The sequence below is a fragment of the Oryza sativa genome, chromosome 3, assembly GCF_034140825.1.
Source record: "Oryza sativa Japonica Group chromosome 3, ASM3414082v1".
Taxonomy (NCBI): Eukaryota; Viridiplantae; Streptophyta; class Magnoliopsida; order Poales; family Poaceae; genus Oryza; species Oryza sativa.
This window is the reverse complement of record NC_089037.1, coordinates 29,605,062-29,622,979: the sequence shown is the minus strand read 5'-3', so window position 1 is coordinate 29,622,979 and position 17,918 is coordinate 29,605,062. Positions and strand designations below refer to the sequence as shown.

General features: G+C 45.3%; 3 protein-coding genes and 1 pseudogene across 3 annotated transcripts; 3 read left to right on the top strand and 1 right to left on the bottom strand.

The window, feature by feature from the left end:
* Nucleotides 1-22: 22 nt before the first annotated feature.
* On the bottom strand, nt 23-2,093 carry LOC4333888 (uncharacterized). The gene is made up of 5 exons (XM_015777685.3): nt 1,922-2,093; nt 1,791-1,831; nt 680-766; nt 541-597; nt 23-441 (listed from the first exon to the last, which is right to left on the bottom strand). The coding sequence occupies exons 1-5, from the start codon at nt 2,037-2,039 to the stop codon at nt 364-366; spliced, it is 381 nt and encodes a 126-aa protein (XP_015633171.1). The 5' UTR covers nt 2,040-2,093; the 3' UTR covers nt 23-363.
* A 720-nt stretch (nt 2,094-2,813) lies between these two features.
* On the top strand, nt 2,814-4,138 carry LOC9266700 (uncharacterized; annotated as a pseudogene).
* Nucleotides 4,139-6,177: 2,039 nt separating this feature from the next.
* Nucleotides 6,178-7,632, top strand: LOC4333887 (HMG-Y-related protein A). Its single transcript, XM_015777683.3, has 2 exons — nt 6,178-6,413; nt 6,517-7,632. Exons 1-2 carry the CDS (start codon nt 6,351-6,353, stop codon nt 7,153-7,155), a joined length of 702 nt encoding a protein of 233 aa, XP_015633169.1. The 5' UTR covers nt 6,178-6,350; the 3' UTR covers nt 7,156-7,632.
* A 4,784-nt stretch (nt 7,633-12,416) lies between these two features.
* LOC4333886 (coatomer subunit alpha-2-like) lies at nt 12,417-17,828 on the top strand. Its single transcript, NM_001418590.1, has 3 exons — nt 12,417-12,768; nt 13,355-13,849; nt 14,590-17,828. Exons 1-3 carry the CDS (start codon nt 12,561-12,563, stop codon nt 17,541-17,543), a joined length of 3,657 nt encoding a protein of 1,218 aa, NP_001405519.1. The 5' UTR covers nt 12,417-12,560; the 3' UTR covers nt 17,544-17,828.
* Nucleotides 17,829-17,918: the final 90 nt, after the last annotated feature.

Sequence of the window (17,918 nt, the reverse complement as noted above, 5' to 3'; positions counted from 1 at the left end):
GCACCCGCGAAAAACAGCATGATTGAGGATTGGACATGTGGCCCAAAGTAATGTGATTCTTTAGGGTATGTTCTATACTACACTTTACCAACTTCTTCTCCCTCGTTTTCCAAGCACATACAATGTTTTTGGCAAACTGCTAAACCATGCGTTAAAGTACTTAATTAATAATGCACTAATAAGCCACCCCGTTTTCCATGCACGGGGAAGAGGTTCCTAAACCCTTCTCCCGAACACACCATTACTTGTCATAATTCAAGCAAAGGCATAAAAAAAATATTTCAAAATCACTTGTCATGTCAAAGCATGGCCATTTTTTAGACCACAATCGTAGAAGTGATCAAAAAGCTCATTCTAAGGTGACTACTGGTTCTCATTGAACTCATGCCTGCAGTTTGCGCACTTATAGAAAACAGTTTGCCCCTCATCTGCTGACCGTAACTGCAATTACACATTTTTCATAAAGTAGTTAAGCATCAAAGCTAGAAAAAGGAAAATTAAGCTTATTGAACATCAAATGTTCAAGGATCGATAGCTGACCTGCTTGGTGTAATACTGAAGTTCAGGATTTTTGCATTTTTCACACTCTTTATTTACCTAATGCAGAAAAGGATTTATGAATATGTGCAGAACTACAAAATACTATCAGACTATATATTGATGAAAAAGCTTAACTTACTGTAGCTCTTTCGACAATTACGTCTTCCTCCTTCAGTGTTGTTTCAAGAATCACATATGGATCAAGTTTTAGCTCTCTTCTAATATCCTGTCAACAGCATGCAAAATGTCAACTACATATAAATAGCCATGGAAATCTTCTTTCATATCTGATATAAATGGTTGGGACAAGATTCAAGAAACCGCACAGTTCATTAAAAAGGCAGGACCTGTGGTCCATAAAATTAAAATGTTCATTTGGCACCTTTTAGGTGCTATGTCTTTGTTAAGTACTAGAAGTGTACAAGTATGGAGCATAGGACTTAATCAGAGACTCAGAGTAGCCTACAAATGCCAAGCCAGAAAATCACTATACATCTTACCTTGCTGCTCCATAAGATGTTTGCCTACAACTCATACTATTCCATTACCACAGTTGATTCATGCATGTGAAAGCATGAGGATATTGCCATTTGAGTCATCTCAGCACATAAAATAAAATCTCAGACCAATACTCCCTCCGTTTCAAAATATAAGGATTTCTAGGATTCAAATGTTGTACCACAATATAAGCATTTCTGCACTGATTCCCATCACTTCAATGATCGCAGAGCCAATCAGATGCTTCAGAAGGGAATCTAAGAAAATCAAAGTTCAAAAATTGACAACTGCAATGAATAAAGAAAAAAAAAATCTTTTGACCTAATCTTAGTAGAGTACTTGCTAAACAACCTAGAAATCCTTATATTTTGGAACAGAGGGAGTAGCTCCCAAGAGATGCATTGCATTATCCCAAGGAAGGCAGCATGGATATTTGTAAAACTAAAAATCTACTAAAGTGCACTGCCATGTAGATTCAATAATCACCAAGCCATTCCTCTATATGAAATACGATACTGAAGCACGACACAGTGAAACCGTCCTTTTACCTAAACCACAAGACTGGATTGCTCCACCGCACAACCATATATACTCCTCGCGTAAATCAAACTAAACTATATCTCCTAGGATTACTACACTGAATGAATCGCATTATGGATTTTAGATACTTGAGGGGAAACAAAATCGGTCGCGACTGAAACAGACGAGCCCAGGGTTTCGCGCGAGCTAGAGGGTAGAGCAATCGGCCGCACCTCAGCCGTGACCGTGTACCGCGTCTCCTTCCCTTCGATATCTGCGCCGTAAAAAAAGAGAACGAAGGCATCAGCCGCAAGAAGAACACAGCCCAGGGCTTTGCAGGGAGAGAGATGGGGAAGACGACGACCTTTGGCCTTGCGCTTGAAGCCGCAGAGGGGGCAGGAGGCGGAGCGGACGGAGTCGAATTTGAGGAGGGTGCCGCACACGCCGCAGAAGAGGAAGTCCCGCGCCTGCCAGAAGGCCATGCCGCCGCCGCCGCCGTCGCCGGCGAAGTGTTCCTTCTCCTCTAGTCTGTGGTTGGCTGGCGATGGTGGCTTGGGCCGATCAAAACGGCAGGCGTGTTTTAGGGTTTTTTTTTTCTAGGTGGGCTCATGGGATGGGCTGATGGGCCTACGAACTCTTGTTTTTCTCGCCGAATCCTTTTGGGAAAAGTACACCGAAGGTCCCTCAACTTGTCAACGGGATAAAAAAACATCTTAACCGCAAAACCAGATATACAGGGTCTCTTAACTGTACAGAACCAGAGGTGCTTCGGCGGTTTTGATCCCGGATTTGGCCTACGTGGTGGCTGAGTTAGCGTGGGACCCACGTGGGTCCCACATGTCAGTATATCTTTTCCCTCCTCTCCCTTTTCTGCTGTTTCTCTCTCTCACACACTCTTCTCTCCGACGGCCGACGATGCAGCACGGGAGAAGGGGAGGGTGGCGGAAGGGCGAGGCGGCGGCGGCGGGTGAACGCGGTGGCGGGCTCGTCCTCCCCGATCACACTCTCCGGCATGGGGAAAGGATGGCGCAGGCGGCGGACCGCGCGGGAGACCAGCGGCAGGCGGTCGTGGATGCGGCGCTCACGCGGGGCTGGGCTGGCCGCGCGGTCGTGGTTGGCGGCGGGTGAGGTGTTGGCGGCGAGTGCACCCGGGAATCGATGGAGCAGAGGCGGCGGCGGTCGTGGTCCGCGAGTCCATGCAGCTGCGTTCGTTCTGGGGGATTGGATTCGGTCGTCAGCTGCGTTCGTTGCTTTGATCGAACCAAGGCCACGCGATTCCGTTCCGATCGACTTGTTCCATTTCATCTACTGTCTCAATCAGTTCAGTTGTTGAGGCGCATTTGATTTTTGATTTGGGTCGAAAATTTGATGGCTCAATCTGATCTGAGTTTTGGGATGGATGGATGGATGGATGCGTGCAGGGCAACGGAGGACAGGGAGAGGAGGAGATGGTTGAGCCAGGGGAGCGCGGGAGGGGGAGTGGCGGCCTCCTCCGGGGTCGCCGTCAACATCACCACCGGGCCCATGACGGAGACGGAGGACGACATGGCCGTCGCCGAGGAGGAGGAGGTGGTGGCGGCGTCGGCGGAGACGGAGGAGCACGTGCAGCGCATCCTCCTCGCCATTGACGCCTTCACTCGCCAGGTCCACCTCTCTCCATTCATTGATTTCGCTATTTGTCATTCTGAATTTTTCATCGATCGATGAGATTGCAATGCCAATGCAGGTGTCGGAGATGCTGGAGGCGGGGCATGAGCTGTTCAAGAACCTCGCCGCCGACTTCGAGGATCGCCTCTGCTCGTAAGACCACCATCCATAGCCATGGCCATGGACACACACACCCGCTAATAAAATAATTGGTTTGGTTGGTTGCTTGATGACGAGCAGCATAATCAATCGATGCAATCTGGTTTGTTTGTGAATTTGGCGTGTGCAGGATCCACAAGGAGAGGAGAGGGTGGAGAGGTGGGAGGACGAGATCCGGGAGCTGCGCGCCCGTGACGTCGCCAATGAGCAGGCACGCTCCCTCCGCCGCCACCGCTCTCGCCTGCCGACGTCGCATCGTTCCAGCCCGCCGATGCCGCACCGCTCTCGCCCGCCGACGCCGCCTCTCCGCAACCGTGCTCGCCCGCCACCGTCGCCGCTTCGCCTGCTCTGGCCGCCATTCTGGTGCGGCGACGGCGCCCGGTTGAAGAGGTGCCCCTTGGGCCGCCCTGCGCCGTCGCCTCCGGCCGGCTTGCCCAGTCGCCAGAAGATAAGAGAAGAGTGAGAGAGAGAGAGAGAGGAGAAAGGGAGAGGGTGATGACGTGCCCAGCTGATATGTGGGGTCCACGTAGGTCCCACGCTGACTCAGCCGTCAAGTAGACTAAAACACGGATAAAAACCGCGGAAGGGCCTCTGATGACTAGTTTTGTATAGTTAACGGACCCAGCATATTTGGTTTTACGGTTCAAGGATGTTTTGTATCCCATTGCCAAGTTGAGGGACCTTCGGTGTACTTTTTCCAATCCTTTTCTCGCGCAGAACGCGGCCCACTGAAGTAATGGACTGCACGTTAAATAAATCTCTTTTTATCTTTTTACATGCGCATAGTTGTTTAAAAAAATGAAGAAAATAACCCCAGTAAATAAGCGCATCATTTTTATACTGCATCGGGAAAATGAGTTATTCTAATTTGTGACAGAATTAGCATTTGTTTCCAATAAATGAGTAGAAGCATTTATTTGGAAAGAGCAAACGGGGATTTAAAAAAAATGAAATGACTAAAGTTTTTTTTATAATAATACGCACATGTAACATGGATATGCGTTCTCTAACACATTCTTTGCATAATAGACAAAGACTAACCATAAATCCCTAATCCCTAATGTGAGTAAAATACTATTAAAAACGCAAATTGTGTGCGAGTATCTATATATAAAACGGTATGAACAGAGTTGAAAAGGTCTAAAGATGTTCTTACACTTGGCATGAACATTCAAGGTTTTAGTTATAGTAAATATCATGGACATTCGGCTACCTATATCATGTTTGGTATAGATTCATATCTCAGATCCACAGAAAAAAATAAGTTTGCATGTTATAGATATTTAAAATTTTAAATTTCATTTGAAATGAAAGCAGAATGTTTTATTCAAATGTTATCAACGTAATCATAGTTCTAGATCTATGGATTTATTAAGTTAGATCAAGTTTTATAGTAGAGGCAGTGATCAGCTCTTATTTATCGATATTATATACTCTTAAATTTAAAAACTAACATATACAGTATATTGCCTGTAGGACACTAGTCCCAATATATTTTTCACCAATCAATTTATCTCTTTCTCTATTATTTTTAGAGTTTCTATGGAGGTTGTTCCTTGCATAAGAAGTGGATACTCTAGTCATCTCTCTATTCTTTTTCTCTCCTCCACGTTATTATCTAAGTTTACATGATATATTGGGCTTGTGTTTAGAGGCTTCTAGTACTTGCTCTTAGGAAAATCTAACTCAAAATTTTTTTGAATTTAAAGCTGTACAAAGAGAGCACCAGTTACCGCAAATTATGAGCCTCCGCTGATCAAAGTAAATAGGCACTCAAACGATATTGACCCCTTCAGAGCTTAAAAGTTTTTTTAATAAAGAAACCAGAGATTAAATAAAATCCACTATTAGCCAAACTAGTAACAAAAAAAGGATCAACCAGCTGTTGCTACCACGCAACACCACCACCGTCACAAGTCACGTGAAAACGACCGCCAAACTCGCCAGCATCTGATGAGACTATCCTTTGCCCAGTTGACACTTTCACAAACCACAAACCAGATGCGACCATACGAGCCAATTAGCCAAACCACTTTACCACTCAAACAATGCTTATCACTGTATATATTAATCCTACTAGTATACTAATCACCAGCTCACTGAACCGAGCCGGCCGAACCAGCCCGATCAGACCGGAGTAAGACCGGAGACTAAGACCGGACTGAGAGGGTATGTTTGCAGAAGTTTTCGTAGCTGCAGTTTCTTCTAAAATCCTCAGCTGCTAGAGGCTCTCTTAAACAATTTAGGTTCTTATTTAGATTTTAAGAAATTATAGTTGTAGAATTCATAAAATGAATTAGAAACTAGAAGAAGCTGAGTTTCCTAGCTTATCCAAATTATTACCAACTACTACATCCGTCATATTTTAAATGCAACCATAAGTTTCCGTACCTAACTTTTTATAATTAGTATTTTTATTATTATAAGATAATAAAATATGAATAGTACTTTATGCATGACTTATGTTTTTAATTTTTTTAAAAAATAAATAAGACAAGCGATCAAAGCTAGGTACAAGACTGCACGACAAAGGAGCTTCTCATTAGCTGTTTTTTTCTCTCTTTTAAATTGAGTTTTTTTTAGTACATAGGGAGTAGAATTTAAGCTTGCGAATAGACTAAGGGGCTGTTTGGGAGAGAGGGGCTAAACTCTCTCTCTCTCTCTCTAAAAAAAAAAGAAGTTCCTATCCCAAACACCCCCTAAACCGGACCGGAGTCACAGGAGGAGTAGAGCGTGCAGCCGCGACCGGTCGTCCGGCCCGGTACCACCCGACAGATTCCTTGTCTAAACTGTACTTGCATTCCATTCCCCCCCACATCCACAAGACCACAACCACAACCCCCCTTCTCCTCTCAGATCCGCGTCGCGGCGGCCCCAAATCCCACACGCGCACAGCGCAGCACCAACGCCGGAAGGAGACAGCGCCCCTCGCCCCCGCCACCCCAACCCTACGAGAGGGAGGGAGCCAGCCAGCCAGCCAGCCAGGCATGGCCACCTCCACTTCCACTGGCCACCGCGCCGCCGACCTCGTCCTCCCCTCCTACCCCGAGGCACGCTCTCTTTCTAAACCCTAGCTGTTCCTGGCCAGATGCCCAGATCTGTGGCGGAATTGACCGGGTTTCTTGGGTTGTCTTCTCCTTCTCTTTGCTGCAGATGATCGTGGAGGCGATCGCGTCGCTGGCGGAGGAGAACGGGTCTAGCCAGGCCGCCATCGCGCGCCGCATCGAGGCGGCCCGCGGCGGCGGCGGCCTCCTCCCGCCGTCGCACCCCGCGCTCGTCGCGGCGCACCTCTCCCGGATGTCAGCCGCCGGGGAGCTCGTCGCCGTCGCGGGTGGGAAGTACGCGCTCCGCCCGACTCCTCCGCCGCCGCCGCCGGCGGATCCGGCGGCGGCGGCGGCGGTGGCGGAGGAGGAGGAGGAGGAGGAGGAGTTCCTCGCCGATGATGACTCGGCCGACGACTTACCGCCGCCTCCTCCGCCCAAGCGAGGCCGCGGCCGTCCCCCGAAGGTGCGCCCCCCGGGCTACCCGGCCGTACCCGCCGCCGCCGCACCCGTCCCCGTCCCCGTCGGTGCGCCGGTCGACGGCTCCGTCGCCGCCGCCGCCCCCGCCGTGCCGCGCCGGCGTGGCCGCCCGCCCAAGCCGCGGGACCCGCACGCGCCGCCCAAGATCCCACGCCCGCGAGGGCGCCCGCGCAAGAACCCTCTCCCGGAAGGGATGGTGCCGCCGCCGCCGACGCGCCCCGGCGCGACGGCCAAGCCGCGCCCGCAGTTCGCCGAGGTCGGCTTCGTGTGAGACGACGACGCCCAAGCCCAAGGCCGAAAGAGGAATCGCTAACATTTCACTCAAGTTTCCTGCTGCTGCTGCTGTTGTTTCATGTGGAGTTCTTTCTCCGTTCGTGTTGTTCTAATTCAGGGAGGAGCGTGTGTAGGTGCTGGACGATGACGATGACGGCGACGACGACGGCGATTGCCGGTTGCCGCCGGAGGTGGTGTGTTTTCAGTTCGTGGTGTTGCTGCTACCCTTTTGTCGCCGGAGCAGCCTTTGCTTCCCGGTGGTGTATCCTGTATCTGTTGTCACGCACGCCCAGAAATTGCAATGCAATTTTTAGTTGATCGTTTTGATTCGGGGGAGATACTGTCCGGGTTTGTGCTTCTTGTTTCAGTGTATGACTGTATTGATCATTGATCATTTTAGCTTCTGCCTAGATCTTTTGACATTGTAGTGGTTGATTTCAAGCAAGAACTGCAAAGGACTCACTGCTTCCCTGTTGTTTGCTGTTGTTCCTGCTGCAAAATTGATGATGGTCAATGCTCATTGTCTTCAGCTTGATCCATAAGGATGATCAATGCCCATCGTCTTCAGCTTGATCCCTCCTATGGAATAAGGATTTTCGGAGGATTTTCTCACGGGAATTGAACTAGTTCCGGTGAAAATCCTGTACAGTTACTAGCTTCCAAAGGTGACCCGAGTTTTGTTGATGAAGTGTTCCAATATCGTTGCTTAGCGTGTCTTGAGCTGTCAATCTATTCGTTTCGTCTCCTGGTAGAAATGTCTGAGCTGTTGGCGTGTGAAGTTACAGTGTGATGAACCGCGGATGTTACAGTTGGACTGTCGAAAGACCTGAACGCAATCTGCAGCATCAATCTGATAAATTCGGACAGACTTACGGACAAGAACACGACCGAAATCGCGGTCACTCGCTCGCTCACCTGCTCGGCGACCAATTTTTCCACGCAAATTTCCTGTACCACAGACGATGCGGAGAATCTGAGAATGCGATGTCTCTCTCTCTTTTGCTTTTGGACCGAAACTGAGCGATCAGCCTGCTGACGCGGAGAAAGAAAGAAGGCCTCCTTCCATCCACGACGACAACGAGGAGGATCTCAATCAGTTTCTCCAATCTCCACCGGATAAGATGCATAACAATGGTGATGATGATGATCAAAGTTGTTGTGTGCTCATGTGCTGCCGGGTGATGGCGACACTGAAGACGAGGTCCTAGGTTCGTCATGGGCGTGCCTTCACGCAGCAGCAGCAGCTGTCGCAGGTGGAGGTAGGTAGGGTCCCTGGGCACTCGGGGGGCATCACACATTCACGGGGTCTGTCTCACGCTTGCCTGTCAGGCTGTCACGCAAAAAAAAAAACTAAGATATATCTCCGTTTTAAAATAAATTAAACTAAGGATATATCAATATTTGTTATACTTTCTCTATTTCAAAAAATAAGTATTTATAGGGTTAATATAGATATTAAGAAAATATGTAAGAATGATTAGAGGAAGGGTGTAATTGGTTAAGAAGATAAAAATGGGTGAAAGAAAATGGTTGTGACTGGTTGATAGGAGGAGATATGTGGAGAAATATCTTTATTTTGCGACAAGGTACTGTCATATAAATAACACATTATTTATTTTAGTGTAGTTTATTTCGGAACGGATGGATGGAGTGCTGGGCAAAATCTGTTCCAGCTGTTGATTACACTACTTGATTGTGTTTAGCTGATAAGTTCTCTCAGGGATTAGTCATCAGTGAGTGCTTCTTGCTGTGGGTAGGTGACTTTTGTTTATGGTGAAGTCGTAGCAGCCTTTGGAAACGGGCGAAGTTTGTTGGGAATTTTCAGCGGTGTTTGGCTGCATTCACAGGCTGTTACGTGCCCACGTCCATGTTCCTGCCGTTTCAGGAGGGGGCATGTGTTCAGAACGCTTCTCCTGGGCAGTACTCCGCCGCTGGATTAGGCTGCGTTCGGAAGCCTGGCTTCCCAACCTGATGCGTTCATCGAACCGTCCATTAGCGTGTGGTTAATTAAGTATTTGTTAATTTTTTAAAAAACGAATCAATATGATTTTTTAAGCAACTTTCGTATTGAAGCTTTTTTTAAAAAAAACACCGTTTAGCAGTTTGAAAAGCATGCGTGTGGAAAACGAGAAGAAGATGATGAGATTTTATGCCTAGTGTTGTGCTGTGCAACCGAGAGGAGGCTGAGCCTGCTGGATCTGTCTGAATGGAAAGGAACGTTGAACATGGTTTCGGGAATTCGGGTAGTGTATGACATATGATACTGTAAAAGGGTATTGATGGTTATCGTTTTTATGTAATTGATTAACTTCAATAAAATTTGTTATTATGTAAAAAATATTTAATGTTGTCAATTTCTTTTCTTGTTGAGTCGTCGATAGTCTTGGTTGTGAAGGGTTGAAGGACCATAGCATATTATGTGCTATGAAGTGAGTGTTTCGAGAGCCTGAAAGTTTCAGTATTAGAGTGAGATTTCATTGATCGAGGCGCGAAAACCAGACGGGATTTGAAATCCAATATTCGAGTTTAGATGACTTCTTTGCTTACAATGGATTGGATCGAGGGGGGTAACTTATCCGGTATTAAAAGTTCATGGTGAGAGATATCTGGTTTTTGAGTTTAGGGGGTAATTCGGTCAACCACGATAGTACGGGGTGGGTGAGGGGGTAATTCGTACTCTTTCCAAAGCTAATTGACCAGACGCGGTTTTTGACTTTTTTCACTATTTTTTTAGTTTAGAAATTAAATATTCTCATCTCCAATTTCAGTTGATAGTTTTTTTAAATTTGAGTTGAATATTTTGAATTTTGGTATGAAAGTTTTCAAATTTTATTTGAACGTTCTGAATTTTAAGATGAAAGTTTTTAATTTTGATTTAAAAGTTTTCATACCTGAGTTGATATTTTTCAAATATTGATCTGATTTTGTTTCAAATCCAAAAAGCTTTCAAAATTTTAGTTAAAAGTTTTTAAATTTGAGTTAAGGTTTAAAATCTTCACTTGAAAGTTTTTAAAACTAAGTTAAAAGTTTTAAATCTTGACTTGCAATTTTTTTAAACCTAAGGCCTAGTTTAGTTCCCAACTTTTTTCTTCAAACTTCCAACTTTTACATCACATCAAAACTTTCTACACATAAACTTTCAACTTTTTCATCACATCGTTCCAATTTTAGCTTATTATATATATATATATATATATATATATATATATATATATATATATGTATGTATGTATGTATGTATGTATGTATGTATGTATGGTCCAAACTTCAAAGAGAGCAGCATGCAATCAATTGCTAAAGTTGGGAAGTTAGTTTTCTTGACGTTGGGACGTTTGAACCTCCGTCACGACGCAAAACAACATGTCTAATTAAAGTCACTAATCCTAATCCTCTACACTGAAGCTTTGGTGTACCATCAAAAATCTGTCTTAAGAAATCATTGACACAACAGAAGCATAGGGTGTTTGCTTAATTTCTACTATACTTTCCTAACTTTTTAAAAGCAGCTATTCAATCATGCCATGGTTTAATATTTACTATCTTGCCTAAGACGTGGCCACTCTTTAAACAAAATTTTGGCAAGATGGTGGGCTTATTTAGTTTGCTACCATGACAAAATATTAGCAATGTCAACACATGCAAATTTCAGTACTGCCAATTTGTTTTTATCTACTAATTGAATATATATGTTTTGCTACGGATAAAAGAAAATACATTACAATATTTTCTAAAATAAATTTTTCATGAAATGTGTTACTCATTCCTTTTCTATAGGAAATATTCCCCTTATTTTGATTTTATATATGGATATTGTCAACGGGGGATACCCGTAGACCAGATAAATAGGGTATTAGGGTATGTTGGTACGATGATCTATACGATACGACATTAAAATAGACAAAATACAATGATTATATTGGTTAAGGCCCCTCGTAAAATAATAACCCTAATTCAGTTTATATGGGATTGATATGGAAGACCACAGAATACAGAGAGAACATACGAACTCGTTGAGACCGACGAGACCCTAGTCGAGATTGTTCGATGAGATCTCCCGGCGGCTTCAGCTTGGGTCCTTCGGCTTCGAAAACTATGGTCGGCGTGTTGGCGCTATGATTCGATAATCCAGAACCCCTCCAGGGGTATGCCTTTTATACCGTGGATTGCCTTAGTCTCCAAGTTGAACTCGGAAACAATGAACCCTGCACGATATAGAATAGTCCTAGTCCTTCCCGAGTAGGACTCTAGTAGTCTCCAGCTCATAAGGATATTTCCTATAATATTTTATATATGTCCTTATCGCATATAGAAACATATCTTGGGATATGAGGTATACCGATCTAATATACTTGGTTAATTGTAGGATACGAGATATGTCTTATCCGTAATCCTGACAGATATTCATTTAGATTTGATTGTTTCTTAATATTAATACATTTAATAAAGGGTATTTTGTAAAATTTATAATGAGAGTAGGTGATGTGGCAAGTTCACTACGAGCACTAACTTTTTTAAAAAAGCAATATAGACATGTGTTATTGGAACACTTTAATAGCAAACCAAACACTAACCAAAGTGCTTTTTAATAGGAACTAAAGTACTTTTAAGGTATCAATAATTTGGTAAGGCATATATTTTTTTGAAACACAGTACAAACACAAGCATTTATAACGTGCACACGGCACTCACCTTACCTCTATGAGCACCTCCGAAAGATTGGGTCGGTAAGATTGACGAAGTCACCACGAGCATTTCATTGTTGGCGGGTTCATTATCTATCACTGGAAAATAATAACTAGCCATAATTATAAGCACTAACGTCAAGACTAGGACTTAAACTTAGGGGGTTGGTTTTACCACAAGAAATTTAGCCGGTTGAACTACAATAATATCAAATCAAAATGGGCCAACTACACTAATATCAAATCAAAATGGGCCAACTACGCTGATATCAAATCAAAATGGGCGTCTGGCCAATTTGATTGATACAACAAGCATTCTTTTCATCCAAAAATAAATCAACATAGGTTCAAAGTGGTATTTCACCTGATACCAACATACTGAGTGACATTTTATCCGGTGCATCATATTGAGTGGCATTTTATCGAATCCCCACGTATAGAGTGGCATATTGTCCGTTCTCTCGGTTCTGGTGTTTAGGAAAACAGGGAAATGCATCCGCCGTTGATTGCACCTTGAACGGCTAAGATCGGAAGTGACTGCTTAAGTGGCAATCTCACAACCATGCCATCCTCTCTCTCTCTCTCCTCCCTCCACCCCGCCCCAGATCCAGCGCCTCCCCTCTCCTCCGCTCGTCTCCGCCTCCGGGGCTAGGGGTTCGCCTCCGCCGCCGCGCCCGCCGTCGCCGGAGACGACGATCAGGGGCGGGAGGGCCAAGCGAAGATGCTGACCAAGTTCGAGACGAAGAGCAACCGGGTGAAGGGGCTGAGCTTCCACCCGCGGCGGCCATGGATCCTGGCCAGCCTCCACAGCGGGGTGATCCAGATGTGGGACTACCGCATGGGCACCCTCCTCGACCGCTTCGACGAGCACGACGGCCCCGTCCGCGGCGTCCACTTCCACGCCACGCAGCCGCTCTTCGTCTCCGGAGGTGAGTAGACCCGCTAGATCTCTCTCCCTCGCGGGGCGGCGGGCATGGGCTTCGTGGCGTGTTGCTTGTTTCGCTCGGATCCTGCCCTGGATCGGAGGACGTCTCGAGGCCTCTAGTTGTCTCTGTGATCCGATTAGATCGCGTTTGATTTGGAGTGGTGGTTGGTTGTCAAGGATCCTGGTTGGTGGGTTGGGTTAGTCGGATCTAGTGCTTGCGAGCTTTATCATATCTGCTTACGCTGAACTGTTCGGTGGATTGTTGGTTTGTAACCTTCAGGGGCCATTTGGTTCATGTTTATGACCAGCAGGATGGCAGGATCTCCATCGATTTTACAATCTTTTCAAACATGAGAGTCGATCTATAGCTTTAACTGAAGAGTAGCAGCTTCCATGGTTGTATTTCTGATACCATAGCAATGGTGGGGTTGGCAATCATGGAACATTTGGATTGTTGGAACTTGAAACTAAGTCACACACCAGTTTCATCTGTATTGTTGGCATAACAGTGGCCCATATGATTTGGAACTGTCATAAAATAAGATCGAACAACTCCTGAACTCTTCTAAGTTTTCCGTGATGCATTGCAGGTGATGATTACAAGATTAAGGTATGGAATTACAAGACACACCGTTGCCTCTTCACGCTTCATGGCCACCTTGACTACATTCGCACGGTGCAATTCCACCACGAGTGCCCGTGGATCGTAAGTGCCAGTGATGACCAGACAATCCGGATCTGGAACTGGCAGTCACGCACATGTGTGGCTGTGCTCACTGGGCATAACCATTATGTCATGTGTGCATCTTTCCACCCTAAGGAGGATCTGGTTGTTTCAGCATCTCTTGATCAGACTGTCCGTGTCTGGGATATTAGTGCTTTGAGGAAGAAGTCAGTGTCACCTGCGGATGACATCCTGCGTCTCACCCAGATGAACACAGATCTGTTTGGAGGTGTTGACGCGGTTGTAAAATATGTGTTGGAAGGGCATGATCGTGGGGTCAACTGGGCTTCATTTCATCCCACGTTGCCACTAATTGTTTCTGGGGCAGATGATCGGCAAGTGAAGATATGGAGAATGAATGGTAATACTGCTACTACATCCTTTTTTTTCCTTAGATAAACAACTTCATTATTTTTGTTTGCATCCATCATTTTTCATAGAACAGAGCTACAGAATTATGCATCTGCTTTTATTATGAATTATTTTGTGTTCCTTGATTTGTCTTTCTTTGACAGAAGAACTAATTAGCGTTTCCCCCATGTCTACATTAATCTGAACTAACTTGTCAGCAAACAAGCAGAATGCAAGAGATGTTTCCAGTTAGTAAACTAGTGCCAGTAGGACTAAAGGTGGTTATTGTTGCTGTATAGCACTTTACTTTTCTGTATATTGTTCAAACTTAAAAAAAATAAAAAGTATATGCATGCCAGCAATCAAAATATTTGAACTAGCTAAATAACCATGCATTGCTACTTGCAACAGGCAAGATGAATTGTACATGTGCTAATATTGTTTGAAACAAATGAATTATGACTTTTTCATTCAACACACCCTTCATCTTTGTTATTCTAGGTACAAGTAGCACTAATGATTTTTACATTACTCTACATATATATGTGTCAGTTTTACCACCGTAGACCTTTCTGTGATAAACTTGATTTAGAGATGAGAATAAGATATTAACAAACTAAAGAACTTCAAGGAAGTAAAAAAGATGTGCTGCAAACTTTGTGGGGTGTGGAACATTCACTTCCACTATCACCATTGCATTATTTAAAGGGATAATAGGTGATGCAATCTAAATGTGCTGTTTTTTGACAGACACCAAGGCTTGGGAAGTTGATACTTTGCGGGGGCACATGAATAACGTGTCCTGTGTGATGTTCCATGCAAAGCAAGACATCATAGTGTCCAACTCAGAGGACAAAAGCATTCGCATCTGGGATGCCACAAAGCGAACCGGTATTCAAACGTTCAGGCGGGAGCATGATCGTTTCTGGATTCTTTCTGCTCACCCTGAGATGAATCTTCTTGCCGCTGGTCATGACAGTGGTATGATTGTGTTTAAATTGGAGAGGGAACGTCCAGCTTTCTCTGTGAGTGGAGATACTGTTTTCTATGTGAAGGACCGTTTTCTTCGTTTTTTTGAATTCACCACACAGAAGGAAGTTCAGCTTGCTCCAATAAGAAGACCTGGATCAGTGAGCTTGAACCAGTCACCCAAGACACTATCTTACAGTCCAACTGAAAATGCTGTCCTGATTTGCTCTGATGTGGATGGAGGCTCATACGAACTCTACATTGTTCCCAAGGATTCTGCTGGCAGGGCTGACTATTTGCAGGATGCAAAGAAGGGGGCTGGTGGGTCAGCTGTTTTCGTGGCACGCAACAGGTTTGCAGTCCTTGAGAAGAGTAGCAATCAAGTTTTGGTGAGGAATCTTAAGAACGAAATTGTAAAGAAAAGCCCTCTTCCTATTGCCACGGATGCAATTTATTATGCTGGGACTGGTAGCTTGCTGTGCAAAGCCGAAGACCGAGTGACCATCTTTGATCTGCAGCAAAGGTTAATTCTTGGCGAGCTCCAGGCACCTTCTGTTAAATATGTTGTTTGGTCGAGTGATATGGAATCTGTCGCACTGCTGAGCAAGCATGCGGTGGTTATAGCAAACAAGAAGCTCGTCCATCGCTGTACACTGCACGAAACCATTCGTGTGAAAAGTGGTGCCTGGGATGAGAATGGTGTGTTTATTTACACTACCCTGAATCATATCAAGTATTGCCTTCCCAATGGAGATAGTGGAATTATTAAAACCCTCGATGTTCCTATATACATAACAAGGGTTATTGGGAACAATATATTCTGTCTAGATCGTGATGGTAAGAACAAGCTGGTCACAGTTGATGCATCTGAGTACATTTTCAAGCTGGCCCTTCTACGCAAACGGTATGATCATGTGATGAGTATGATCAAGAATTCCCAGCTGTGTGGGCAAGCTGTGATTTCTTATTTACAACAGAAAGGCTTTCCAGAAGTTGCCCTCCACTTTGTGAAAGATGAGAAGACAAGATTTAACCTTGCTCTTGAGAGTGGTAACATCCAAATCGCAGTTGCTTCTGCAAAAGAGATTGATGACAAGGATCACTGGTACAGGTTGGGAATTGAGGCCCTGAGGCAGGGAAATGTTGGTATTGTGGAATATGCATACCAACGTACGAAGAATTTTGAGAGGCTTGCTTTCCTATATCTTATTACTGGTTACATGGACAAGGTGGGGTTCATGTGCAAAATTGCTGGACAGAACAATAACCTGATGGGTCAATTCCACAATGCTCTGTATCTTGGTGATGCTATGAAGAGAGTTGAGATCCTAGAGAATGCTGGACAGCTACCTCTTGCCTATATTACTGCTACCACCCATGGGCTCACAGAAATTGCTGATAGGCTTGCCGCTGAGCTGGGTGAAAATATTCCTTCTCTTCCTGAAGGAAAAGCTCGCTCTCTTTTGATCCCCCCTGCTCCTCTCACAGCCAGTGGTGATTGGCCATTGCTTCGGGTGATGCGTGGTATCTTTGAGGGTGGACTGGATGCTACTGGGAAGGCTGAACTTGAGGAAGACGATGAAGCTGCTGGTGCTGACTGGGGTGATGAGGGCCTGGATATTGTTGATGCAAGCGAAGCGATGGCGAATGGTGGTGACGGTTTTGATGCTGAGGAGGGTGAAGCAAATGAGGAGGATGGCGAGGAAGGTGGTTGGGACCTAGAAGATCTGGAACTTCTGCCTGAAGCAGAGACCCCAAAAAATGCTGGCAATGCACGCTCAGCGGTCTTCGTTGCTCCTCCACCAGGCATGCCTGTCAGCCTGATTTGGACTCAGAAATCTTCTCTTGCTGGGGAGCATGCAGCAGCAGGGAACTTTGACACTGCAATGAGGTTGCTTAGTCGCCAGTTGGGCATAAAAAACTTTGCTCCCCTCAAGCCCCTGTTTCTTGATCTGCACATGGGCAGCCACTCATATCTTCATGCACTTGCAACTGCCCCCATCATACCAGTTGCTGTTGAGAAAGGTTGGAGCGAGTCTGCAAGTCCTAATGTGAGAGGCCCTCCTGCACTTGTTTTCACCTTCCCACAAATGGAAGACAGACTCAAGGCTGCCTATAAGGCCACCACAGATGGTAAGTTCCCAGAAGCCCTGAGGCAGTTCCTTAGCATCTTGCATACCATCCCTCTTATCGTGGTAGACTCGAGGAGGGAAGTGGATGAAGTGAAAGAGTTGATCGAGATTGTGAGGGAGTATGTTCTTGGCCTGAGGATGGAACTTAAGAGGAAGGAGTTGAGAGATGATGTCAACCGCCAACAAGAATTGGCTGCTTATTTCACTAACTGCAAGCTTCAGAGAGTTCATATGAGGCTTGTGCTTGGAAGCGCTATGGGTCTGTGCTACAAGCAAAAGAACTTCGCTACTGCAGAGCACTTTGCAAGGATGCTTCTGGAGAACAACCCTAATGAGGCCCAGGCAAGGAGGGCTCGACAGGTGCAGCAGCAGTGCAGTGGCAAGAAGGATAGCTCTGAGCTGAACTATGACTACAGAAATCCATTTGTTGTCTGTGGCGCCACATATGTTCCAATCTACCGTGGCCAGAAGGATGTTTCCTGCCCGTACTGTGGATCCCGGTTTGTTCCTTCGATCGAAGGGCAGCTTTGTACCATATGTGAGCTTGCCGTGGTTGGTGCAGATGCTTCAGGCCTCGTCTGCTCGCCCACACAGTTGAGATAAGTGGTGCTAAGGTAGAGCTCCCCCATTTTCTTTTAGTCTCTTAAAATTCTAGGGATTCTCTATCTCACATTTTAGCTGCATGTTTACTGATTGAGGAGTGTATACATGGTCGTGTTTTTGTATCTTCTCCCCCTCATTTCCCTCGATTTTTGTTTGCCTTGAGGCAGCTGTTACACTTGTCATATATGGACTTTTGATCATCTCATGGTGGCCTATGCGCCTACCCCTGGACAATTGATGTACCAATATTACTTTCACTCTTGGAAATTTTTTGTCGTGGTGTTACTTTCATTGTCATCCTATTGAGCTACTTTCTCGCATTATTTTGTTCATTCTGTTGCTTGTGATTGTCACCGTCCACGCTTGCTTTTGTTA